The sequence below is a fragment of the Malus domestica genome, chromosome 09, assembly GCF_042453785.1.
Source record: "Malus domestica chromosome 09, GDT2T_hap1".
Lineage (NCBI taxonomy): Eukaryota > Viridiplantae > Streptophyta > Magnoliopsida > Rosales > Rosaceae > Malus > Malus domestica.
Window position 1 is genome coordinate 5,115,698 of NC_091669.1, and position 27,560 is coordinate 5,143,257.

General features: G+C 37.3%; 4 protein-coding genes, 1 long non-coding RNA gene and 1 pseudogene across 7 annotated transcripts; 3 read left to right on the top strand and 3 right to left on the bottom strand.

Annotated features, from left to right (window-relative positions):
* Nucleotides 1-380: 380 nt before the first annotated feature.
* LOC103442862 (pentatricopeptide repeat-containing protein At3g49170, chloroplastic-like) lies at nt 381-2,939 on the bottom strand (annotated as a pseudogene).
* Nucleotides 2,940-3,294: 355 nt separating this feature from the next.
* Nucleotides 3,295-6,127, top strand: LOC103442468 (probable galacturonosyltransferase 9). Of its 2 annotated transcripts, XR_011570991.1 has the most exons (4): nt 3,295-3,777; nt 4,059-5,297; nt 5,531-5,934; nt 6,043-6,127. XR_011570991.1 is itself a non-coding variant. In XM_008381254.4 (3 exons), the coding sequence occupies exons 1-3, from the start codon at nt 3,607-3,609 to the stop codon at nt 5,804-5,806; spliced, it is 1,686 nt and encodes a 561-aa protein (XP_008379476.2). In that variant the 5' UTR covers nt 3,295-3,606; the 3' UTR covers nt 5,807-6,127. The 2 variants fall into 2 exon arrangements, 1 of the variants encoding a protein (XP_008379476.2); XM_008381254.4 differs by having other exon boundaries at nt 5,531-6,127.
* A 1,199-nt stretch (nt 6,128-7,326) lies between these two features.
* Nucleotides 7,327-10,162, top strand: LOC103442469 (6-phosphogluconate dehydrogenase, decarboxylating 2). 2 transcript variants are annotated; one of them, XM_008381257.4, is made up of 2 exons: nt 7,327-7,618; nt 8,362-10,162. In XM_008381257.4, the coding sequence occupies exon 2, from the start codon at nt 8,377-8,379 to the stop codon at nt 9,841-9,843; it is 1,467 nt and encodes a 488-aa protein (XP_008379479.1). In that variant the 5' UTR covers nt 7,327-7,618; nt 8,362-8,376; the 3' UTR covers nt 9,844-10,162. The 2 variants fall into 2 exon arrangements, with proteins under 2 accessions (XP_008379479.1, XP_008379478.1); XM_008381256.4 differs by having other exon boundaries at nt 7,336-7,618; nt 8,365-10,162.
* Nucleotides 10,163-13,879: 3,717 nt separating this feature from the next.
* On the bottom strand, nt 13,880-14,260 carry LOC103442863 (protein SOB FIVE-LIKE 3-like). Its single transcript, XM_008381660.1, has one exon. The coding sequence runs from the start codon at nt 14,258-14,260 to the stop codon at nt 13,880-13,882; it is 381 nt and encodes a 126-aa protein (XP_008379882.1).
* A 6,197-nt stretch (nt 14,261-20,457) lies between these two features.
* On the bottom strand, nt 20,458-20,793 carry LOC103411402 (protein GLUTAMINE DUMPER 6-like). The gene has a single exon (XM_008350039.1). The coding sequence runs from the start codon at nt 20,791-20,793 to the stop codon at nt 20,458-20,460; it is 336 nt and encodes a 111-aa protein (XP_008348261.1).
* Nucleotides 20,794-21,700: 907 nt separating this feature from the next.
* LOC139188236 (uncharacterized) lies at nt 21,701-22,845 on the top strand. The gene is made up of 2 exons (XR_011571540.1): nt 21,701-21,962; nt 22,219-22,845. It is a non-coding gene; the product is annotated as an uncharacterized lncRNA (long non-coding RNA).
* The last annotated feature ends 4,715 nt before the right edge of the window (nt 22,846-27,560 follow it).

Here is a 27,560-nt window from a genome sequence, read left to right on the forward strand (position 1 = left end):
GAGAAGTGCACAAAATAATCCACGGCAAATGAAGAAGAGAGAATATCAAGGTTCAATTCCAACAAAAAGTTTTCAGAAAGCGGAATATGAGGGAAGCTCTAGCAAAGGGTTTGTTCCGAAATTCCTAGGGTGCTTTTTCCAATTTATATTTTACTTCAAATACGTTAAACGTAAAAGAATAAGAAACAAAGTCATACGATTTTATTAAAATTAATCAGAAAGCAGTATACATCAATAGTAACACAAATGTGCAGATATGACCTGTACAGACTACAACTAGAAAAACAAAGAACTGGGGCGTCCAAAAATTAGAATAAGAAAGTTACGAATCAGCCTGCAAGATTATTCTATCATTTACAGTTTGAATTTGTGTAACAACATCACCAGTATTCGTTGCAAGAGCATGTCGCGTCCTTGAAATGATGAAACCGATTTGAATCCCTTACTACTATTTCTCTACCAGTGGCTTGCGAAATATATTTAATAGCAGTGTGACAGTTTCTGCAAACATGGAGATTCTTAAACACTCCAATGGGTTTTGATTTCGATGTCCCAATAAGACCAAGTAGAATTCCTTTTGCTGCTCTTCCATATCATGAAGTACATAATCTGTATTCGGGACATAGCGCAATTTCTTTATCTTTGAGCCCAACTGGTTCAGTTCATCATAAATCTCCTTCGCTTTTGGGTGTGAAGTATCCCCAACATGAAACTTGTGGATCTTATTTTTCACCTCTATCCAGCTAGAACCTGCTTCTTTGATCAAATACTTCTCTTTCATATCTTTTCTTACTTTTGCCACTTCTTCCCACAAACCAGTGGAAGCATACAAATTTGATAGTAAACTATATGCTGCCGAATCATGTGGGTTCTTCTCGATAATCATCCTTGCTGCATGTTTACCAAGCTCTATGTTACCATGCACTCGGCAGGCTCCGAGAAATGTTCGCCAGATTAGTTCATCGGCTGTAAAAGGCATTGAGTTAATAAACTCGAGCGCTTCTACAAGGGATCCTGAGCGGCCTACTAAATCAACCATGCATGCATAATGTTCCATTCCTGGGATGATACAATGTTTTTTCTCCATCCCTCATCAACCAAACCCGCATGGCTACAAGCTGATAAAACAGCAATATATGTGATTCTGGCCTCAAGCATTTTGTCAAACACTTCTACCGCTGGAGCTGCATATCCATGTTTTGCAAAACCCGTGATCATTGAAGTCCATGATATAACATTCCAATCATCCATCTCATTGAACACTAAAAAGGCAGCATCTATGTTTCCACACCTGGAATAATGGAAACCAAAGCATTACAAATGCTTGGTATGACTCAAACCCTGACTTTATTATCCGGGCATGGATTTGTTCTCCCTTACCAACTGCACAAATGCTTGCAGCTCCACTCTAGAGACTAGAAAATGTGAAAGCACCAGCCCCAAATCCTGTATCCTGAATTTCATGAAAAAGTCCAAAGGCTTCTTCTGCGTCTGAATGCTTGGCATATGCATCAACGACTGTGTTATAAGATATCAAATTTTTCTCATACAGAACATCAGAAGATTTGTGGGCATCTTCCACCTGGCCTGACTTTGAGTACATGCAATAAGTGAATATCCCACACAGTTGATGGAAGCCAGACCTGATTTCACTTCCAAGGAGTGAACTTGTTCACCCGTACGCAGATCCAAAAGATTTGCACTAGTCTTCAGAATGCTAGAAAAGGTGAAATGGTTTGGCAGAACAAGACCTGACATCATTTCAACAAAGAGTTTGATGGCTTCCTCATCACCCTTTCCGCTCTGCACATATCCATTGATAATTGCAGTCCATGACACAACATTATTGTTTAGCATCCGATCAAATACCTTCCTCGCATCATTCATCGATCCATCAGCCGCACACTTGGAATACATGTCCACCAAACAACACCCGACACAATGACCTAAAGCCAATCCAGACTGTATAACCCACGAATGCAATTGCTGCCCTAATGATAGTGATTCCAACTTTGTGCACGCCAATATAACGCCACTTAGTGCAAACTGGTCAGGCATGAGCCCACTCAACAACATATCTACATACAAATCAATTGCCTCTCTGGGGAAACCCATCTGAGCAAACATATACGCTTCACCCAAATCTCCACTACCCTTGGCAAACATATCGATTAATGAGCACCCAACACACACATCAGACCCAAGATACCCACTTTTGATCACTGACCCAAAAATTATCTTCCCAATCCCAATATTTCGGGCATTCAAACACGCCCGAATCACCGATGCGAAGCAATACTTAACCCATGTTCGAGCATATGAAGAAATGTCGAAATCGCTTCGTATCCCATATCGTTGTTCACAAAACAAGACACCATGGCACTCCAAGAAACCAAATTTCTTTCACTGCCCATGTTTTCAAAGATGGAATTCGCCTTCTTCCAGTCCCCAGATTTCGAATACAAGCTGATCAAGGAGTTCAGAAGCACCGGGTCGGGTTCGAGCTGCGAGCAAGCCAGCCGGTCGTGGACAAGCTTTCACAGGTCGAAGTTCCGGGATCGGATGCAGGACTTGAGGAGGAGGGAGTAGGCGGGGAGGTCCGTGTGCGTCCCGCGCTGTGCCATGAGATCGAGGGTGGTGATTGCTTTGTGGAGATGGCCGACATGAATGTGGCTGATCAGACGGTTGTTGAGAAGGTCAAAGTTGGTGGCTTTCTGGGGGGGCGGAGAGGAGGAGGTGGTGGGAGTTTGGCGGGAGCGGGAAGAGAGAGGCTCAGGCTTGGCATGTTTGTCACTAACGGCTAACTCTGAATTCCATTTCAAATTTCTGTTACTAGAAAAATTGATAGGCTTTTGTCTTACAATTTTGAAGCATACACGCTCTATCTTTTTACGTCCGTGACAATAAACATCAAGAAATAAAGAGTCGAACTTTATCATTTATACAAAAACGTTACTTTCATAATTTATCCTACATTTTTTTTTTGGTCAAGGTCCTAAATATGGTTAAACTCGAGCGAATTATAAGTTGATTTCAGCCCAAGTTTCTCAATATAAATTTAAACTTGAGTCTAATTTTATTAGTGAAAAATGTATAAACCTAAACTCAACCCATGAAATATTTTTTGAACTCCAATTAGAAAAGAAAATTCGATTAAACTACGTTATTGTAATCAACTTAGCTAAATTTAAGTCTGCCGCACAAGTTTTAGATTCGTTGGGTGGGTTAGACTAATGACCTTAGAATTTTATTGAACTTGCCCGTTCTCTTTCCACCACCTATTATTATTATTTTATTTTAAATAATAATAACACCGACACGGAAATTAGGTCCTTCTCACTTGGAAGTTTGATCCCTTCCACGCTTTCACATGGTCTTCTTCTTCACACCCAGCTGAGATCTCACAGACACTCACACACTTCCAATCACCTCTCTCTCTCTCTCCTCTCTCTCACTCCTCATTCCACTTTCCAATCAGCTGAGAGAGAGAAAACCCAAACCCTTTGCTGCTGCTGCTGCTGCTGCTAGAATCAAAACACCATTCAATCATCAATAATCGATCATACTCTGTTTTGAGCCTTCTGATCGGAAGTTTTGGTTGCTCCAATGGCGGTGGCCATGCGAGGCAGCCGAGGAGGAGGGTCGGGTTTTGGCGGGTTCAGCCTCCGGAGCTTCTTCTCGTACCGGATCTTTGTCTCGGCTATGTTCTCTCTCCTCTTCATTGCTACGCTTTCTGTTATCCTCACCACAAATCCTTCAACTCCGCACCACGACTCTGTATGTATTGCCCCCTCTTCCCTAAATCCATTTTCTCCCAATTATTTATTTGATTAATCGAGGTTTAGATTGAAATTTCGAAGCTTTAGCAAAACCCAGATGTTAATTTCGCTGATTAATCACAACCCACGTTCTAACTTTCACATCTGAACAAATCCCAGATTGGAAAAAAAAGAAAAAGAAAACCCATGTGAAAATCTTGGGAGTAGTACAAAACCCAGATGTTAATTTTTCAATTAGATAGGATTGAAGTTTTAATCTTGATGTTTAATTGATTGCAGGCACTTCCAACAACTGGAAACGCGTACATGCGTAGGACGTTTTTAGCTTTAAATTCCGACCCTTTGAAAACCAGATTAGATTTGATATATAAGCAAGCCAATGATCATGTTACTCTGGTGAATGCTTACGCGGCGTACGCCAGGAAGCTTAAGCTTGAGATATCTAGGCAAATGAGAATGTTTGATGATTTGGCGTCAAATTTCTCTGATCTTCAAATGAAGCCGGGTTACAGAACTGCATTGTTTGAATCAGACGGTCCGTTGGATGAGGATGTTTTGAGGCATTTTGAGAAGGATGTGAAGGATAAGGTCAAAATTGTTCGGTTGATGATTGCGGAGTCAAAGGAAAATTATGATAATCAGCTCAAGATTCAGAAGTTGAAGGATACCATTTTTGCTGTTAATGAGTTGCTTATAAAGGCAAAGAAGAATGGGGCATTTGCAAGCTCGATTGCCGCAAAATCGATACCAAAAAGTTTGCATTGTTTGGCCATGAGGCTTGTTGAGGAAAGAATATCACATCCGGAGAAGTACAAGGAAGAAGAACCAAGCCCCGAATTTGAGGATCCAAGTTTGTATCATTTTGCAATTTTTTCGGATAATGTCATCGCAGTCTCAGTGGTTATACGATCTGTGGTTAAGAACTCAGTTGAACCGTGGAAACACGTTTTCCATGTTGTTACAGATAGGATGAATCTTGCTCCGATGAAGGTTTGGTTTAAGATGAGGCCTGTGGAACGGGGTGCGTATGTTGAGGTGAAGGCAGTAGAAGACTTCACTTTCTTGAATTCTTCATATGTGCCGGTGTTGAGGCAACTTGAGTCAGCAAAGTTGCAGAAGTTCTACTTTGAGAATCGGGCAGAGAATGCTACCAAGGATACACAAAACATGAAGTACAGGAACCCCAAGTACTTGTCAATGTTGAATCACCTTCGGTTTTATTTGCCGGAGATGTACCCTAAACTGCACAAAATTCTCTTTTTGGATGATGACGTCGTGGTTCAAAAGGACTTGACAGGATTGTGGAAGATTGATTTGGATGGGAAGGTGAATGGAGCTGTTGAGACGTGCTTTGGGTCCTTCCATCGTTACGCCCAGTATTTGAATTTTTCACACCCACTTATCAGGGAGAGGTTCAATCCCCGGGCTTGTGCTTGGGCCTACGGGATGAATATTTTTGATCTTGATGCTTGGAGGCTGGAGAAAAGCACCGAGCAGTACCATTACTGGCAGAACTTGGTAAGTGTTTATTTTCATCGTAAATTCCTTGTGTGTATGAAGATTAAGTACCATTCGGGTTAGCAATTTCGAAGTATGTTAATCCTTCCACAGAAACACTTGTGATTTTCACTTTGGAATTGCTAGCCGAATGGCACAATATGTAGTTGAAGTACAATTGCGCCGTTACTTTCATAAGTGGAATGCATCATTCATAGTGATCGGTGAGTACTTTTGCCCATGAATTTTTGCAGAATGAGGACCGGACTCTATGGAAGCTGGGGACTCTTCCGCCGGGGCTGATTACCTTCTACTCGACGACCAAGTCTCTGGACAAGTCATGGCATGTTCTTGGGCTGGGGTACAATCCCAGTATTAGCATGGACGAGATTAGAAAAGCTGCGGTCATTCATTACAACGGAAACATGAAACCTTGGTTGGACATTGCTATGAACCAATACAAGAAACTGTGGACGAATTATTTGGACAATGATATGGAATTTGTTCAAATGTGCAATTTTGGCTTATAGAAAATAAAAACCATCTTCGCTGCTCGGATCCAAGTTCATCAGCGAGTCGCAGCTATTGTCAGTCACTACGTGCTAATTCTCACAAGTTTTGGTTTCCTTCGTTAGTCGCAACCTCAGAGCGAAGCTCGGTGAGAAATTATGTCGTCTTTCTTTCTTTTTAAATTTTGGGAAAGGCTGCCTGTTATGCTTGCCTAAATGTTGTATCTGTTGCTCATGTGAATCATGGATTGTACCAGATTGGGAATGTGTACGTAGCAATTCTTCTGCACTTTGCAGTATATGTAATTCACAGATTCAGATTACTTGAAGCTTTAGCGAAAACCCGGTGACAACTACCACTGAAGTTTTGATGGTTGAAGCGTTCATCAAACGAATCCGATCTTACCCTAAATTCTCTCTTATCAGAAGACTCATCTCTCACTTTTTATCAACGGGAAGTCGAATAGAATGCAGTAATGGTTGAAGCATTTGTTGTTTGTGAATGTTCTTAGTATTCCTGCTAATGTAGGAAGCTCTTATTTGTGGCGGGAGTTGTTTATCCATGTTCTTAGTATTCCACCTAATGTTGTTATCACATAATCATTATTCATTTATCAAATTTAGTAGGAAGATCGTATTTGTGGTGGGACTTGGCTACGGTACATATACATTCACCATCTAATGGTTAGATACGAAATTTTTTTCTTTTTGGATGCATATTTTAGATTATAAATGTATTAAGTAAATGCATATAGCGGTGCGAGTCATCTTATTTGTGATTGGTGGATAAGAATTCACATTCATATACAAAGGAACCGGATCCCCTCCAGTCCCAAAGGAACTGAGTCCAACGATCAAATTATCCGGACCATTGAAATTTGATTTAATGATTACAATTATTATAACTTTTAGAGAACTTCCAATTTGTAGTCGTTAGATTAAATTTCAATGGTTCGATCATTTGATGAGTGGGCCCAGTTCATTTAGGTCCGGAGAGGATCCGGTTCCATATACAAAGACGCAAACGGATTCTTGTGGTGTGCGGATGCTTTGCAAATGGTGACGTCATGTTGAGATGGTTAATGTCTAATATATTCATATAATTTGCAATTGGACAAAAGTGTCCACACAAATAATGTCCAGGTCAGATGCATATGCTTTCCTAGATCCATTTCAGCTTCTTATCGCATTTAAAATTTGAAAGGTTAATTGAGTTGAAAATAGTGTTGAGATTAAACAGGATAGTGCAAGTGGAAGAAAATGCTATATGATTATCATTTCGCTATAATATGTTTGCAATGCGCTGCTACTTAGTACTACAGTTTAGTGATGTAAGTGAAATATTTTAGATTTGAGTTTGAATCATATTATTGCTAGTTCATTGTGAAACTAAATCCACTCTTTCCCCTATAACGTAGCTAATATCGTTTGTTAAAAAAAAAAAATGTTTGCAATGCTCACCTCTCGAGATAAGGGTAGGAGCCTATGAGGTGCAACAGGGTTGGAAGGACTTAATTACATAATGAACAATCTAATTTGATATCAAATTCGATATTCACAAACCTAAATCTGTAGTGGCGCCAGTCAACTGTTGCGGTACTTTGGAGGGGCTTTCCATATCTCCACCTCACCTAACCCATCTTCAACGACGGCTTGTCCACCTCACCTACCGGGTCAGTGGCCAATCTTGACCCGCTATGCCAAGAAATTATTTTTTTCTTAATATAAAAGCTCAACACTTTCCGCCTACCACAGATCTTTGATTTCTTGGGTTCTGCTCGATTTCTTCAGATTTTCAATCCCCTTTCTCTCCTTACAGAAGAACACTTTCAGGTTTGGATCATTTTGCTTTCTGGGTCTTGATCAAAATGCTCCCCCTACTGATTTACTTTGCTGAATGTAATTACATCCATTAAATTATTTGACTTGCTGCGGTTAAAAATCATAGCTTTTCTGACGTTTGATTGGATCCTATGATTTGGGATTGTTGATCTGTGTTCGTTTTGTTACTGTGCTATTGGGTTGCTCTTGATCTTGACGATGAATTTGGTTTTGCAATAATCTGTGGATTCTTGGGATTTTTCAGATTGATTAGATCATGCTTTTTAGTTCATCCAATCAGTTTGGTTGATGGGTTCTGGAATTTTATGATTTTTATATTAAATATGATTTGAGTTTTGTTACAGATAAGTATAAGTGGGTCTGGTTTAATTTGGTTAGCTTCAGAGTTCAGAGAATTCACTCTTGTGGGTTTCTACGGAGGTTGTGGGGCAATGAAAGTTTAGTTTTTTTATATTTGTTTGTCCATTGACTCGATCGGAACAATTGGACCGTCAAAGTTAGGGCTTAGTGATTAAACTGGAGTAACATCGTTGTTCGTTAGATTTGTTAGTTTAGTGTTATTCATCTGAGGATCATATACTTAATGTTTAATCTCGTCTGTTCTACAATGCGAAATTAGTGTGCAGGGTTATCCTCACATTTTGTTCCCCGGGACTCGGGTTATTTAGATTTGTACTCTATGTCTCTCCAGTATATGGATCTAGTCTGACAGTCTCACTAACAATTGCATGTAGCAGACAGGGAAAGAGATGGCTGCACCACCAAAACCCTCAAGAATAGGCCTTGCCGGTTTGGCTGTCATGGGCCAAAATTTGGCCCTCAACATTGCAGAGAAAGGCTTCCCCATTTCGGTATACAACAGAACTACCTCCAAAGTTGATGAGACTGTTGAGCGAGCTAAAAAGGAAGGAAACCTTCCCCTTTATGGATTCCATGATCCCGAATCTTTTGTTAAGTCAATCCAGAAACCCCGTGTCGTGATCATGCTTGTCAAGGCTGGGGTGCCTGTTGACCAGACCATAAAGACCCTTTCCGTCTACCTGGAGAAAGGCGACTGCATCATTGATGGTGGTAATGAGTGGTATGAGAACACTGAGAGGAGGGAGAAAGCCATGGCCGAATTAGGTCTTCTTTACCTTGGAATGGGAGTTTCAGGTGGTGAGGAGGGGGCTCGATACGGGCCTTCTATGATGCCTGGAGGATCCTTTGAGGCCTATAAGTACATTGAAGACATTCTTCTTAAGGTGTCAGCTCAAGTTCCGGACAGTGGTCCTTGTGTGACTTACATTGGCAAAGGTGGGTCTGGTAACTTTGTCAAGATGATTCATAATGGGATTGAATACGGTGATATGCAGCTCATAGCGGAGGCTTATGATGTGCTGAAATCAGTGGGAAAGTTGTCAAATGAGGAACTCCAAAAAGTTTTCTCAGAGTGGAACAAGGGTGAGCTTCTCAGCTTCCTGATTGAAATCACTGCCGATATATTTGGAATCAAGGATGACAAGGGAGATGGATATTTGGTTGACAAGGTTTTGGACAAGACTGGCATGAAGGGTACTGGTAAATGGACCGTACAGCAAGCTGCTGAACTATCAGTTGCAGCTCCAACAATTGAATCTTCTTTGGATGCAAGGTTCCTTAGTGGGTTAAAGGACGAGAGGGTTAAAGCAGCTAAAGTGTTCAAGTCAGCTGGCTTTGAGGATAGCTTGAATGCCCCAGAGGTGGATAAGGCAAAGTTGATCGATGATGTGAGGCAAGCTCTTTATGCATCCAAGATATGCAGTTATGCACAAGGGATGAATCTGATCCGTGCAAAGAGTATCGAGAAGGGATGGGACTTGAAGTTGGGCGAATTGGCCAGGATTTGGAAGGGAGGATGCATCATTCGTGCAGTGTTCCTGGACAGAATTAAGAAGGCCTATGATAGGAATGCTGATCTCGCAAACCTTCTCGTGGACCCAGAGTTCTCAAAAGAGATTGTTGAGAGGCAGTCTGCCTGGAGAAGGGTGGTATGCCTTGCTATCAACTCAGGCATCAGCACCCCAGGTATGTCAGCAAGCCTTGCTTATTTTGACTCCTACAGAAGGGATACCCTACCGGCGAACTTGGTCCAAGCTCAACGTGACTACTTTGGTGCTCATACATACGAACGAACTGACATGGAAGGCGCTTTCCATACTGAATGGTTCAAGATCGCCAAACAGTCAAAGATCTAAGTCCAGTTTCCTTGCCATCCTACTCAAGCAGAGAGCCCTCCTTCATCCGAATAATTTCTGCTGACGATTTTACGCTGGGCGGAGCTTCTGCCAACTCTTTTCGGTGAAAATTTTATCCCAAACATGTTTTATCAGTTTTTTTTTAAGACTTAGAAGTGTGCTTTGTTATTCTTGTGCTTTTGACAGTTCTGTCCACCCCCACAGACCCCTCTCTAATATGGAAGACATAATTCTGTTCAATGTAAGGACTCTGGCGTGATAATCTAGACTGTAATGTTTGAAGAAAAAAATCAACGAAAAAAAATCTTATATTTCTCAATCTCTGCAGCTTTAATTATTATTATTTTTTGTGCATTTTTCCTGCAATTATTGTATGTGCCAAATATTCCTTAAGTATTTGGATGATGCTCTGAAGTACATCAATATGTGATTTAACAGTTGTCTGAATGAGAGCCGAAGAATTCGAAAGAATTTTACAACTGAATGTGAACCGAAGAATTCAAAGAATTCTTCAAGTGATGTGATCCATTTAAAAGACATGTAGTATAGGACTCCCCAAATTAAAGGGGGTTGGTTTTCTTATGAATCTTATCTGATCATGTTGACCTAATGAATAATAAGGCAAAAAGCGAGGCAAAAGGACATGTTCTTTGTTTCTTAAAATTCATTTTTCACTTTGCTAAACAACTGTTTGAGTGTGTTCTGTGCGGTTTTCTATGATGCGGACACATCTTGTTAGATAATTGCAAGATATGAGTAGCCGGTCGATCTCCACAATACAGTCATTCGACCGGCCACTCGCATTTCGCGATATCAGAGAACTTAAATATACTGATTACATGATAAAACGTGCAAATTTGATGACAAATCACAGATTTTGTTTTTGAAAGTGGTAGAATATTCTGTGGAGTTGGAAGTACAGCCCATGTTGGGTACTTGCTTTGCTGTTGCATCTGCACATCTGTTGCAGAAATACTCTACCAACAACGACAACAACAATCAAGTCTTATCCTGTTAAGTAAGGTCGATTATATGAATCCTAGAACGTCATAACGTTCAGTTTTGTACCAAGTTTTCCGTTAGCTCCAAGCATTCCACATCTTTTCTTATAGTCTCTTTTAAAGTCTTTGTTGGTCTTCCTCTACCTCTTTTGTCCTGATCCTCTGTCTTATAGTCACATTTTGTAATCGAAGCACCTATAGACCTTCAATTTATGTGTCAAAATCATCTTAACCGATTTTCTCTCATATTTATCTTCAATTGCGGTCACTCCTACCAATTTATAGTTTTTTTTTTTTTTTGTTAAACTCTACCAATTTTTCCTGTGACTGTCACAACAAAAAAACCTCAGCATTCATAGTTGGCATTCGTCTTTCTATGTTGATCTTTTTCTTTCCAGCACAACTTGTTAACATAAACATACATTCTGCATAATAATTTGTAAGCTTTCAAAACTAGTGCATCAATATTTTCTTTTACTGCAAATAGCCACATGTGTGCTTTGTGATCTTTCTTCTTTCCAGCAAATTGCACACACTGTTTGCTTCATAGCCACATGAGACCGCGGCACACACACTAATTACACAAGACGCATTATTGTTGAGAAAACTTGAGAGACAAACACACCGCAATTTCTTGCTTGCAGAACAATTCAAAAATCGTTTTTTTCTTCTCCGGAACTTAATTATTCCGAGATTGAAAGAATGTGTTGTGACAAAATTTAGCCTTTACACTTTCAACGGATGTTTTCCGCGATGATGAAGTTCTAAAAGAAATGCAGGAAAAGAGAAGAAAATGTGCTAATCAGATACAAAAGAGCGAAATAAGAACGCACCAAGAACTTTTGTGGAAGAAAGAAGAAATATATAGCAGAACAACCTACGGCAAAGCATTGTTTTATTGATTAATTAAAAATACCAAATACAAAAAAGCCTTTATATAGAGAAAGACTAAAGCAAACCCTAGACTAAAACCCTAAAACATATACTTAATGGGCAAGTAACTAATCCTTGGCCCGCAAGATAACTAATAACAATCTAAACTCCAACACCCCCCGTCAAACTCATGGCAGAACACAGACATGAGTTTGCCAAAGTAGATGTGGATGCAAGACTCCAAATTCCAATGTCGATGCCGATGCCGATACCGTTGCCGATGCCGATGCTGATTTCAAGCTACCATGTCCAATCATCTTTCCTAGATTCGGATTCTGAATCAGTTGCAATATGGAAAACATAAGCTGCTGCTGCTCCAAGTGGTAACTTCTGTGGAAATTCATGTTGCTGAAATCACTTCGGACATTGGGAGTTCCAATGCCTTTTCCCTTTACAATAAGTACACTCATCTATAGCAACCCCAGTTCTGATACGAGATCTTACCGCAACCAATGCTGAAGTGTTTGACCAAGATGAAGAGAGCCTATGCGACTGCACACGGACTTCTTCGGTTTGTAACTCACTAAGAACAGAATCAACAGATAGAAGAGGAGTTCGATGAAGAATAGAGCTACAGAGAGTCTCGAACTCATCTCGAAGAGGCATCAGAAACTGAACAAGACGTTGTTCTTCTCTATATTGACAATAGAGCTCGACACTGCCAAGTTCTTTAGGTTCAGTCAATGCAAGTTGGTCCCAAAGATTGGTCATTTCATTATAAAAATCCTGAATACTTTTATCACTCTGCTGGATTGCACGAATCTCCATTTCTAATTGATTCCTCTTAGGAAAATTGACCTTGGTATACAACTTTGCTAAGTGATCCCAAACTTCCTTAGACGTTGAGAACTTAGCGAGTTGCATTCCAATAGTCAAATCAACAAAATTATTAATCCAAGTAATAATCTTTGAATTATTCATCTCCCAAGCAGCAAACAATTCAACATATTTTTCATCCTTAGGGTTATTCGGAATGGAAACCATTCCAGAAACATAGCCCCACCGTCCTTTTCCAATCAAAAAATTCTTCATCACATACGCCCAATACACATAATTATTTCCATTTAATTTCACACCAATAGCTTGTAGGGAATCATCCTTTGCAGATGCCATATCTACAATGACAACACTAAGAAAAAATACCTGATAGCAATCAGTGAATAATAATCTGATATGGTTATGCCGCAACAATAATAATCTTCAACTGTTGCAGATTGATGCCAGTGCAGCGTGTTATCATCTACGAATTCAAGCGGTGCAAAAAACTTTGGTGCAAAACGTGCAGGGTGCACGGGGCGGTCAGAAACTCTGGTGCGGTGCAGAAACTCTGGTGCAAAACGTGAACTGTTGCAGTGCGGAAACGGTGTAGGTATGTAGGTATGTAGTCACAACAGTTGCATTGGATTCATATGCGGAAACGGTGCGGGATACATGTGTAGCAATGTGGGGTGGTAGGCAAACGATTTTAGGAATCGGTCAGGCTGACGGCGGGAGACAGGTCTAGAGAACCTGCTCTTGATACCAAGTAGAACAACCTACGGCAAAGCATTGTTTTATTGATTGATTAAAAATACCAAATACAAAAAAGCCTTTATATAGAGAAAGACTAAAGCAAACCCTAGACGAAAACCCTAAAACAAATACTTAATGGGCAAGTAACTAATCCTTGGCCCGCAAGATAACTAATAACAATCTAAACTCCAACTTATATATCCTTCCTTTTGTGTATTCTACATATAAAGAACAAATATACATCTTCTTCGTCATTAAGTTGCAAGCTTATAGTTTTCACTAGCAACTACGAGCTCATTTAGAATTACTTTTAAAATGACTGAAAGTGCTTTTGATGAAAATGTTTTAGAAACTAATCATTAGTAAAAATCCAATTGGATCCTAGAAAAGCACTTTCAGTACTTCATGCAAGAAGCACATATCTTATGTTTCTTTCAGAAAGCACTTCAAGTGCTTTTGGAATTCAAAATCAATTTCATCAAAAACGTTTTTAGTCATTTTAAAAGCACTTTCAAAAGAGCCTAATAATCTGCAGTGCCCTTTGTGTAGGACTTGACGCCGCCATCAAATTCATTAGCGCTGATTTCTCATCACTTCTTTTTGGTATTCCTTTCACCAGTTTTCTTCTCTGGTTTGCTTGTGCTCTTGTGCCTAGATTGCTTGCTGTTATCACGCTTGAAGCGCGCAGTGCCTTTAGTCTCTTTACTACGCGGACGCGCGAGATCATGGTGGTGACTTGGGCCGGAAGACGCATCAGAAGCCATTGAATCATCACTCTCATTGTCATTGTCATCTTTGCCAACTTTTTTCCTGGTGAGATATGCGATATAATGATGGTTTTTGTAACCGACATCTTCAATATTGCTGTATTCAGCATCATCTTCTTGCATGGGCGAGTCAATGTATGTTGTCCACCCTGATTCACTGCTGCTGCATCCTTCCGTCCCATAAAAATTTCTGTAGGGATCCATTACAAAAGGGGGGAGAGGGAGAGAGAGAGAGAGAGAGAAGGGCGGGCGCGGGGGGGTGGGGGGGGGGGGGTGGGGAGGAGAGTGCCTATGTATGCTAGAATAAAATGTGGCATGCACCTATGAAAATGCTATTACTAAAAATACTAAAAATAAACAAGAAAGAAGACAACTTTCGTGGACTTTAATTAAATGAATAATATTTGGGTACTCACTAGTGTGAAATCACTTTTTAGTTTTGTTTAATAATAAATTAACACGTATTTTATTGTTGAAAAAAATAATGAACATGTCATTAATTTTTCTTGGGTTTTAAAAAGTAACACGTGACATTTTTAGTTGAGCTAAATCAGAAAGTGAGTTCATAAAATACTTAGTGAGTACCTACGTATTATCTTTTTGTAAGAGAAAATTGTTATTAGCACTCCAAAAATTTCATTCTGCACTCTCACAAGTGTATTTTTCTTTCTAATTATAGAAAGTTTGAAGTGAAAAATGAAAATTTTAAAGTGTCAATAGCAATTTTCTTTTAAAATTTTTAAATTGGATTGAAGTTCAAAAATGGTAGACTTTCAGGACTAAAAATCTGTGCAGAAGTGGCATGAATCTTCCAATTAAGTAGGAAATGTATATAAAATGGGGTTGGTCTAATGGTCTGTGAAAAATATAATCTTTATTTTTCACGTTATAATTGTATGTAATTAAACAAAACTGCCGACCATTAGACTTTTAGACTTTTAGTGCAAAATACAGATGTTCTCATTTTTTTTACAAGGAAAGAGAAATAGTGTAATATCTAAAACACTTTCTAGTATCTACGTAAATTATGTCTTGTCTAAGGGAAAACATTACATTCCAGCACATACTCCTCAAGCTAGAAGAATATACGAGACCCATGCATGTTCATGACTGTTAGAACTGAACCTTTAAATCTGTGACTTGTCAGCTTTCTATGAACATGGGAGAAAAATGCAGAGAACCGAACTAGGGATTGGGATTTTAGAACAAGATTTTGAGACTTTTCAACTTTTTTTTATGCTTTTGTTCTGTCCTTGCTTTGTTTGATGTTGTCTATCTTTCTTAGAAGAGCTGGACATGATTTTATGCTTGTAAATCCCAGTTTGAATATTCAAACTTATAAGTCTCAATCATAAGCATTACTCATGAACCAAAAAAACATTTTAACTACTGCAAAAAGCTTGTAGCTCAGTTACTTAAGAACACTCAACTTTACGCCCAAGGTCCTAAGTTCGATTTCTCTCTCACAATGTTGGTTGTATAAAAAGAAAATGTCAAAAAGTTGAAAACGATAAGTTAAAAGCAAAGTAACAAAGATCGATGATAGATGCATGAATCAATATAATCGGTTGATAAGACAAATTTTCCAAACGTAAATCATTTTTTAATTTTGGATTGTTTCCCACTAACATTTTAATGTCATAACACAGTAGCACTTTAACTCACATGATACATGGTTTACACGTTTTCTCAGTGATTTTGTAGCTACAAATGTCAAACACAAGCAACAAAATCTAAGCTGACTTAAGTACCAAAATCTTATGATGTAAAACGTGATTAGGTAGGATTGATTTAGGAGCCTCCACCCGATTATAAGCCCAATATCGAATTTGGGCTCATATTTTATCAAAATCCATATTAGCTCTCATTAATTTGAAATTTTGCCCTAATGATTTGAGCTAAATACTCATTTTCTTTTATGGTTTTATTTGGTTTTCTTCAAGGGTTGTCATTCGTTATTTCTCGAAGGTATTGTTATTAAGCACAAGTACACTCATTCTGCCATGATGACAAGGGGCAATAGAAGGTTAAGGCAGTCACTATAAACGCTCAATAGTAATTGCTTTATAGTGAATTTCATCCATTCAAAAATTGTCATGGTAGCATGACATCAGTCTTGCGTCATATGTCTCCAGGCGGCTCTTTGAGTTCGGGCTTAAAGTGACCCACTACTTGCATGGTCAAGATTCAACCAATGGAGACCTTTTTTCCCAAATGAAATTTAACGAAAACTCCTAAAAAATTTTAGTTTTAATCAAAATGACAAAATATTATTGTAAGTAAATAGTATCATGAGTGACTTTTCATAGTAAAAATGTCATTAACGTTAAACGTGAATAATACTAGGAGTATTTCATTAAGACTCCATTTTCCCAACGGGGGAATCTGGTCTTTTGCCTTGGCAATTCATCAAACAGTGGAAGTGCTCTTAGCACTCCAAAAATGTAAGTGTGCACTTTTTATATGAAAACATAAGAGAGAAATAATGCATAGATGAGTGCATGATGATATTTTTAGAATGCCAATAACAAATCTCTTTATTTAATAAACACCTTCTTTTTATTAAAAATACATTTTAGCATATAAAAGGAAGTTTTAATCTGAGAGTGTATAAAGGGATTGAAGCGTGAATATATATATACACGTATATATATTCATAATAATGGTATATTTGCACTAAATGGTGAATGGATTAGATTGAGCTACATAATAAACCTGCCATGGTAAATTGATATTGAACTCACCATCTATATATGTTGAATTTAATATCTCTTACCTAGAACTGGATAAGAATGTTACTAAACCGTAATACTAAATGAATATGTACTCAAATATATAATTAAAAAAATTCTTGGAAAACCTAAAAATGGAAATCATATTTAAATATTTGTTTTTAGTTCATTTGTTAATGCTTGTATGCATACCAAAATTCATAAAAAAAAGATACATGCATCAACAAATAAACTGAAAGCATGTACATGAATATTTTAAATAAAACTCTAAAACATGGAAGGCTTTGAAGAATGATTGATGAAATTGAGGTTCCACCATGAAATTAATTGGCAATATGGGGAGTAGTCCAAGACCATATAAGTACATAGCAAACCTTGTCCCTCACCAATGTGGGACAACTCTCAACACGCCCCCGCATGTGTGATGGATTTTCAAGCCTACATGTAGGTGACGTGGAGCGTGTGTGGCCGTTTAGCTTCACACGAGGACAACTTGCTCTGATACCATGATAAAATTGAGGTTCCACCATAAAACCAATTGGCAATATGGGGAGTAGCCCAAGACCATATAAGCACATGGCAAACCTTGTCTCTCACCGATGTGGGACAACTCTCAACATGTTAGAACCCTATTCTGTCCCACATCGGACAAAGGAAGGGGCAAAAACCCATTTATATAGAATTACCCCACTCTAACTAACACCGAGGCCTTTTGTGATAAAACCTCACACCTGAGGATTGTGCAGGTGGTTAAGTGGGGACAATATCGGTGTTGTTGGAGTGGGAACTCGGCCCGTTGACTTGAAAATTTTCCACATGATATCAGAGTCAGGGGGCGGGCACATGATTGGGTGGGTCCCCATTGGTCCCTTGTGATTGGGTGAGTCCCGACATAGCTCCACGTGGTTGTCGATGTGTGGAATTTCACGTGTGACCTATAAATGGGGTCTCATGTGCGGGGGAGTGTTAGAACCCGATTATGTCCCACATCGGACAGAGGAAAGGGAAAAACCCCATTTATATAGAATTGCCTCACTCTAACTAATACCGATGCCTTTTGTGATAAAACCCCACATCTGATAATTGTGCATGTGGTTAAATGGGGACAATATCGGTGTTGTTGGAGTAGACCCTTGGCCCGTCGATCTGAAAAATTTCCACATGATTGTAGATGTTCCAAAAATAAACCAAAAGAAAGTAATGAAGTAATATCATATTTGTATATAACATTTGTGTAAGGGCACTCTCTGCTATGTCTTGAGATCATTCCAAATGGTGCATTTGCCTACCATTAATTTATTTCCCAGAACAAAAATAATTGATAATATAATTGGAAGGTAAGCCGCAAAAGAAGTGGAAAGCTTCTGTTTCCGTAGGTACAAAGTACACTATGGTTGATATTGAGATGATCAAAGAGTTGTCCATGCCACAGTGTTTTAAATACAAACTATAGTTTTGACGTGGAATATCCTCAGTATATATCCACCCGAATGATGAAGACTTTTGTACAAGGGGCAAGTTAGGCAATTTTGCCCTCCAGGGCATCCACTATCTACGTTCATCACCAATTCACATTCATTCAGAAGTCCGGAAAATTAGCATATCTTCTTTATATATATATATATGAGAGTATTAACGTTAAAATCTTATATATATCTTCCAAAACTTTATAAAATATGCATCAACGTTTCTTAATCATTCATATAATATGCATTTACGATTTATAGTGACTTGTGTGCGCAAGAAACTAGTATATCTTTGTTTACCAAAAGGAAAGTTGAAAAATAAACCTCGCACATGTCCCCCACTAGGCACAGTGCCAAGAGACCCTTTTGTCAAAGCCGTTCAACTAGGGCATCATTATAGATCCTATTTGCATTTACATGCCGCCGCGTCTAAAGCGCACTAAACATAAAATCAGCAACAAAAAACAACTTTTTAGGCAAAGCAAAGTCATGGTCTGATGGTCTCACAGGCTCATAGCCATCGGTGCCGACTAATGAAATACTGTTTGACAACAGCAGAAAGGGAAACTCTCAAATGCCAAGATGCTCTGTATCCTCCAATGGCCTTATTTCTAGCACTCAGATGAGGAATCATCAGCCATCACCTCCCAATTAGATATCTAATTGGCTCTCTTTTTGAGTCTTTAGTTCCTTGGTTTCTCAAATAAAAGAATGCTCAAGTTGAATAATTTCTGCACGTCTTAATTTTGCTCATCTTTCTGTCCAAGTACAATGAACCCCATTTGGAATTTTATAGCGTATTAGGGCTTAGCGTTTAGGGTTTAAGGAAATCAAAATTGTAATTATTTTGATTATGCTAAGAGGACTCTCTTAAAAGTGAGACTCTCATCTATATGTTGGCACAAAAAAAATTGACGTTAGACTCTGAGGTGACAGAGAGTTTATGAAAAGTTCTCATTTTGAGAGAGTCCCCTTATCATTTCTCTGGTTTCTTTGAGTTTACTAAAACATGTTATGATTTTACTATGCTTACTAACTCATATGTAACCAAAATTTTGTTTTTTCTTCTAAAATATGCAATTTAAAACTTGAAAAGTTATAAATTAGACCGATCAGGGGTGCTAAAAGATCCAATACCGATTTCTTTTTTCACTTTCCAATTTACGATTTTCTCGAATCGCAACAATTATAAGGACGCTTTAAGTATTTTTAACTTATTATTATGCTTGGTGGATTTTCTCGAATCGCAACATTTTTAGTACACTTCTCCCATATCAAATAAGTGACTATATATCCAACATTTACTATATCGTTTTAACTTGCACCGAGCCCTTAAGATAAAATTCACCAATATTGAATTTCCGAATGGTACAAAATAATTAAACTGGGGAACAATATAGGCGTAACAGGGATGATACAGGCTGTGCTCAAAAAGTGGTATTAGACCCGATGGTTCAGTTGGAACGCAGAAGATGTAATTAGGTTTCCACCTCACTACTACCGTGGTTAAATTTCAGAAAATATTAACTGAACGTGGACGATCGAACCCACAATACTATAGCAAGATATAATTAGATTTCAGATTTCTCTAAGAGTGTGTTTGGAAGTGCTTTTAAAATGAGCATTTTTAGAGAAAATGTTTTTGGGTTTTAAAAACACTTGAAGTGCTTCCTGAATAAGCCTGAGTTATGTGTTTCTTTCCGGAAACACTTTAAGTATTTTTCTATGATTCAATTACGTTTTTACTAAAAATTAGTTCTAAAAACATTTTTACCAAAAACACTAGCCCTATAAATTATTCTACTGTTCTTTCTCTGTTCACAAATTTTGATCGATATACGTTTTAATCAATTAATATATCAGGAGCAATTAAACCCAGGTTCCTGGCTATAAAATATGATTGCTCAGAAAACTTCGACTTTCCAATACTAGCTCATAATAAATTTACATATTCCCGCCAAACTCTTATAGAGAATTACAAAAAAACAACAAACAATTGGAAACAAAATTGAAAGAAGTTCCAAATCAAGGGATAGAATTTAGTCGCTATTTTCTCTTTTTTTTTTAATAAAAAGGAGACTAGCTCGAGGTGAAACCACAACAGTCCACCCTACCGGAACAAAAAAACTTACAAAGACATTTCAACCTTTTCTTTTCATATTTTCTATTTAAATAGACCAATTTTTTTTAATTTATGATCCCCTTAAACTTTCTGATCGGTCTCAGAGGAGCAAGTACAGTGGTGAGTTGTTGGAGTGATCACCTCTGTAGCTAAATGCGTCGGCTTGTCATCGCCGGCCATTATGACAATTGCAATCCTTCTCTCATCGTCAAGAACTGCGCTCATGGGCTTTGCTGGCTTCTCTTCATCATCTTCACCCGAAGAGGGTTTGCGGTATGAACACGCGAGGATGACCAATGCAACAGAAATGAGTAGCAGCATTAAACCTAAGCTGCCGAAGAGGTACGGCAGCGGGGACCTCCATAGGTTGTGGACTTTGGTGGTTGCTGATATGGCGCTTGTGGTTGCAGGACTCATCTCTCTCTTCTTATTCTCTAATAGGTTTTTTTTGTTTAGGGTGGAGAAACGAGGGAGGTGTGGCAGCAATTTATAGGGTTTAATTTATGAGGTTATGCGGCCTTTGGTAATGGGGTTCTCAATGGCTATAATGCCCTTCTATGGCCTTTGGTAAGAGGAAGGAAGATTATTCCTTGTGCTTTCTCAGATGCCAAAAGTGACTTGGTGTGATTAGTTAAAAAAGTGCATGTCATTTGGTATTAGAAATCATCATACTTGCTAGTTAATTAGTTTAGGGAATTGTTAGGGAGACCATGTTTTTGGATTATATTTTGTAAGTCATATGATGTGGTTAGGTTCTTTCTTAAATGATATTTATGTTTAAATTCAACCATCAACCGCCAATTATTTGGTCTACAAAATATCGTTTAAATGGATAGTCTTTCTAGTATCACTTGTGAGTTTATCCCTAAGTTCCTAAAAAGACCAAAGAATATGCTTTTAAGTGTTTCTTTCTTTTTCTTGGTGGCTCATTAATCATTTGAAAGAAGAAAATCTGTGTAACTGGCATTAATTAGGTTTATTAGGGGTCGGCTTGGCCCTAATTTTCAAACACAGCACACATATATATATATATATATATATAGGGTAAAAGACTGTTTACTACCCTTATGTTTCGTGGTTTTCAACATTTAGTACATCAAGTTTTTTTCGTCTCAGTGTCATACCTAAAGTGTTAAATTTGGGACAGTCTCATACATCCGTTAGTCAAACTGTTAAGTCTGCTGTTAACTAATGACGTGGCACCCATGTGGACAATGACTGGACGCCATGTGTCATTAAAAAAAATTAAAAAATTAATTAAATAAAAGTACTTAAAAAAAAACAAAACAAAATAAAAAAAAAAACAAAACAAAACCCCTTTTTCACTTCCCCCCTTTGTCTTCCTCATTGGAAAAAGGGCTGGATTCCTTCCCCCTTTGTCTTCCCCACTGGTGCGACAGTAAGCCCCTTGCCTCCCTCGCCCGCGCTAGCTTCCATCTCCACCGCTCGCTCCCCTCTCTCCTCTCTTTTCTCTCCTCTCCTCTTTCCTTTTTCCTCTCTCTCTCTCTCTCTCTCTCTCAGGTTTCTCTCTCCTCTCTCTCTCGCCAGAAGAGCAAAACCCTAAAGAACCGTTTACACCCACCTGAGTAAGTTTTCTCTCTCCTTTCTCCTATCTTCTCTCTTCTCTCTCACAATCTCTCTTTCTCTATCTAAAATTTGAATATATGGGTTCTTGTACTATTAACCTGCCATTTACATTCTAGTGCATATTTGTATATTTAAAAGCTTCAAACTTTATTATGAATTTGTTATTTTTCTCCTTGTTATACCCAAATCTCAGATCCCAATTTCTCATATTACGAAACCCTAATTGGTTGTATTTGATTTTGGATGGAAATTCAGATCTTGGTGTTGTTTGTTTACTTGGTTGGGAGATAGGGACTGGGAACTTGTAGAGCTTGACGGAGTAGTTAACGGAGCCGGAGGTGAGGTAGGTGGAGTTGGGGCTGAGAGCGAGAGCCGTGACGCTGTCGCGGTGGTGGCGGAGGAGCTTGGGAGGGCTGGACAAGATAAGAGAGTCGTGGATGGCGATTGTGGGGTCGGAGGAGGAGGCCGTCACTACGTGGTAGGCCTGCTGGTTCCACGACACCGAGCAGTACGACGGCCCCCCGCCGCTGCTCGTGGGCTTGTGGGCCTCTCGGAGCTTCAAAGTTCTGATCTTCATGGCTCTGCGTGCGGATCGACGGAAACTTGGATTTGGGTTTTTATTGTATTTTCCAGATTTCTTTGTTGTTTGATTTTTTTTTTCATGGTTTAGAGGGTATTTGGGGCTGAGATTTGATTTGGGTTTTGAAAGTTTTAGCTCGATTTTTGTAGGGTTGTTGATTTTTCTGGATTTTTGGAGATGAAGATTGAGATGGGTTTAGGATGAGGGGTTTGGGATGATGAAGATAAAGTCATGGTTGCTGTAGTTTTAGGAACCACTTTTTTTTTTTTTTGAACCCCTTCACAAAAAAAAAAATAATTCCACGTGGACCTTTTAACGACACGTGGTGCCTAGTCATTATCCACATGGGCGCCACGTCATCAGTTAACGGTAGATTTAACAGTTTGACTAACAGATGTATGAGACTGTCCCAAAATTAACACTTTAGGTATGACTCTGGGACGAAAAAAACTTGATGTACTAAATGTTGAAAACCACAAAACTTCAGGGTAGTAAACAGAGTTTAACCCATATATATATATATATATATATATATATATATACACACACACATAAAAGAGGTCTCTCTATAACCGTTTTTAAAGTGTTGATTAAGATCAAAACTCTAAAAGTCATTCGTAATTATCAGGAAACTTCCGCAGTACCAGAAATGATACACAAACATAAGAAAATGGAGTTTGCTGATCAGTTTTGCCAATATGTAATATATTTTGAGGGAAATTTAGAAAGTAGTTACATTTCAGACACGTTAGAGGCTTATAGTCTTTTTTCTTGTAACTTTTAAAATTTTAACCACTCGAGAAATCTTAAATGATATGTTCGACTGTTGCTGGAGGAGCTCTTCATATTTACCTGCAAATCTATAAATTTATACTCATTTTTTTCATTTACTTGTTAAATATCAGAATTAGCTGAAAATTTAATAATTAACTGCCAATTCTAAGCTGGTGTTTTGAAAACCTAGAAACTTTTCTCCTAGCTAGTTCTAGTGTAGATGTGTGGGTTGCTTGTGTAGCTAGCTAGCAACATCAATACTTGCATTTCCCATGAGAGAATATACATTTCACTTCTTTTGAATAACCTATATTCACTATATAAATTTCATAATCGGAATCAATTATTTTTTTAATCTCCATTTGAAAATCTCTATAAAAAAATCATTCGAATTGAAGATCGTTTAGTTATCTAAATGCATGAAACAAATCGACAATATGAGTACCAAGTAACATATTCACGATGAAGTGCCCATTTATTTTAGGAAAAATTAGTATCTAGTCCCTAGTTCTTACTGTTCATTGACTAAGACCTTATTAGTTCTCAAATTTTGATTCAAGTCCCTAGCATTAATGTGATAATGAATTTACATGTTTATTATATAATTTTTTAATATAAAAATTAGTAATTAATTTAGGGTTTAATACTCACACCTCTATTAAACTTCTAATTAATTTTCAATTCAAACATTTCCAAAATAATAAAAAATTAAATTAAATTAAGTTTGTACCTATTAGTTTTTTATATATATAAAAAGATTCTCAATTTTTTAATCTTAAATGTACCCATTCATATAATTTTTCAATTTTTTTAATCTTAAATGTACCCATTCTCAAATATATCAATTTGTTATATGTAAAATGTACCCTTTTTTAATATAAAATCCATTCAAATTTTTTAATCCATGTTTAAACTTATATGGGTACATTCTTTTTCGTTGATTTGAGAATGTATCCATGTTTTGGTACAATAACTTTTTTTGTTAATTTTGGTTAATGTACCCATACATATATGTGTATACACACACACATATACAATAGAGAGTATAATTTATATTTTATTATTTTTAATCCCGTAAATTATGGATTTTATTTAAAATCTCATTAATATAAACAATTACAATTTTTAATTTTTAATTTTTAATTTAAAAAATACAGTAACTTATATTATTACATTAATGTTAGGGGCCTCAATCAAAAACTAAAAACTAACAAGGTTTCAATCAAATAATATTGATAGCTAGGGACCGCATCCAAAGTGTCCTTTTATTTTATACATTTGGATAACTAAACGATCTTTGATTCGAATAATTTTTTCATAGGGATGATTTTTAAATGAAGACTAAGAAACTGGATGGTTTAGATTATGAAATTTATACGATGAATATACATTATTCTGATTCATAGAAGGTGAGATATGTGCACACCGTATGAGGAACACAAATACTATTATTTTGGATATGGTTTATGTCCTAATTCCATTGTCATCTTGAGAGGACCTAAGGATAAGAGAAGCCCCCAACTGTAGTAGTTTATACATGTCTACACGAAATGATATAAATAATTAGTGGGAAAATGAGAACATATTGTGGAATTCTTAAGACTTGTATGATCTCTTCCAGATACATGCATAGCATTAACCATTAAGTACGTAGCACGTACGTTGACGCTTGCTAGATTCTTTTCTCTTTAACTGTACAATTAGCAATAGGACACATCCAAAGAACTTCCGAGGATTTAACTCAAAATAATTTGGGGATGTGGTTGTCCAAACTTCCTGCACCTAATGTGCAGAATAAAGTGCTATGGTTTCGGTTTTTGAAATGTTATATACACTCCATGGGTGCACCACCTTGAGCAATAATTATAATTAACTTAGTCTTCTCATAATTTTTTTAATCACAACTGTTTATTTTCTTAATTGTTATCTCTAGAAAAAATTAATTAACTTGTAATTATTTAGACATTTAATTATAAGTATCGAACAAATCGATAACAACTCATGATAAAATGTTCATTTATGCGACTGTAGATAACTAATCTATCTCAAATTTGTTTGATTTTTATCATATATGATAATTTAATAATGATTAAGAAAATAAACAACTTCATCCAATTATAGAACTTGTACAATTGAAAAACAATATATTAATTGTAAGTGGGTGGACAAGATATGCACCCATGATTGAATGCAAGTATTGTCCTTCATTTTTTATCGTCTTCTCCCTCCTGAAACGCAACATTAATTAATAGAACTGGACATCGAAGAATGAATGATGCATGGGATCGATTCTCCCCTGCTCATGGTAGAAGACATACAAGATTTTTGTCCTTGAAGCTTTTCGTTTTCTTTTCCTCGTCAGTATCCATGGAAAAAGAGAAGGGAACATAAGTGGCCCTAAAAATTAATACATATATAGTATTATATACAATCTTTTTCCGCCTGCAAATATCATATATTCTCTTTAACTTTCCAATTTATTGTATTAAAGTCTTTATTTCCATTAGCTTTAGTAAATCAGATGGCAACTGCATGAAAGTTTTTGTTTTATGTGGTCCTTGGTGATCCACGTACAAGCTCTTAGCTAGCCATCTCAATCTATCTTGAAAAGTGCTAAAATCTCTGTATGAAAGCTATATGTCATTTAGTACCTTATTGGTTCAATTTCTAAAGAAGAATTTAGTAATAACTTAAGGCGTAGGTTAAAGATTGAAATGACAATATTGGTCTTTCTTAATTAAATAAGTGAGATATGAGTAAGTGGTGCATCAACTCCAACGGTATGACTTATCTTTAGCTCGAGGGGTAACTTAGTTCGAGAAACTTACTAATGTAGTGGTTGATTTGAGGAACTTTTGATGTAGTCATTAATCACTTTACTAGGGGCAATTATTGTTGTATAATAGTTTGATGTGTGATACTCTTTTTTCGTTGACTGGTTGAAAGCCTAGCATATTGTAAAGAAAACTCCTTAAAAATTTGAAGTAAAAGATGATTAGTGATCCCTCCATTATTTGGAATAGAAGTAGCTAGCCCACCATAATATTTCACTCTCGATCCTTCCCAACACTCTTAAGGATGTGCCAAATGAGCAAGAAAAAGAAAATTAGACCCTTAACTCCACATTCTACCTCAGCATATGCCGACACTACAATATCAATTTAATCATTCTTTTTGTTTGTCAAATGAGATCCTCATGCCGCTCACGCCCAGAAATTGGATATTATCCTAAAGATTGTTGTCTGATCATATTTAGTCTCTACTTTGTAGAAAAAGGTTATCAATTCAAATTTCGTAAACAATAATGGTTGAAAAAAAGTTATGAGAGTGATGGTGAAACTTCCTTAAATTTCTTGCAGCATGCCATTGCGTATAACTTTTAAGATAATAATTATATATATGAACAAAATTGTGTGGATTAGCTTATTACATGTGGTTAGCAGCTTCAATCAAGTTGTTGGCGTGTAATGTCAAAAACCCATCAAATATTATGAGGTATGGATAGACATGCCAGCTATAGATGTTTACATCTTCCCCTTAATTTCTGAGTGCGATCTAAAAGTTGTCATAGCTGGGTCCTTATTTGTAATTAACTAATTTATGAAGAAATATTCATGTTAACATATTGCCCCACAATTTTAAAGAAATGTTGAAATGGAGAACCAACTTTTTGAAAACTTTTCAACCTCTCCCAACCCAACAAATTTGTTTCCACATGACTATTAGCTTCCAATTTTCCGTTTGATTCATATCATCCACATGTATGGTATTGTAAACCTGCGTGTTCGAGCCGTCGCATATATTCATGCACAGACACATAAACCCTACAGCATAAAACATTTTCCTTTTCCTGGTCCAGGTTATGATCGTCCTTATGATAATGGCAGACGCCTAATCAAACACGGCTTAGTAGCTAATAATTTCTTTTAACATATTTTCTACGCCAAGAGGAAGACTGAAAGAAAGATCAACATCGATTCTTAGCTAAGCCATTGGATCGAGTTAGTCTAGTGGTGAGGATGAGTGAGATAATAAGTAGAAGTAAGCTAGATTCAACGTTGAAGTTTTAATCTAATATTAAAAAAAAAATTGCTGATTTGCATAGTTAATAAGATTTATGATATGTTTAACGTAACGAACAAATATAATAAAATCGTTCACATACGCATGTCCGTTATCATACGATATAGCAAGGAAAATAAAGCTGATTAATTAACTTGTAGATCTGCATGAGAAATTTTTT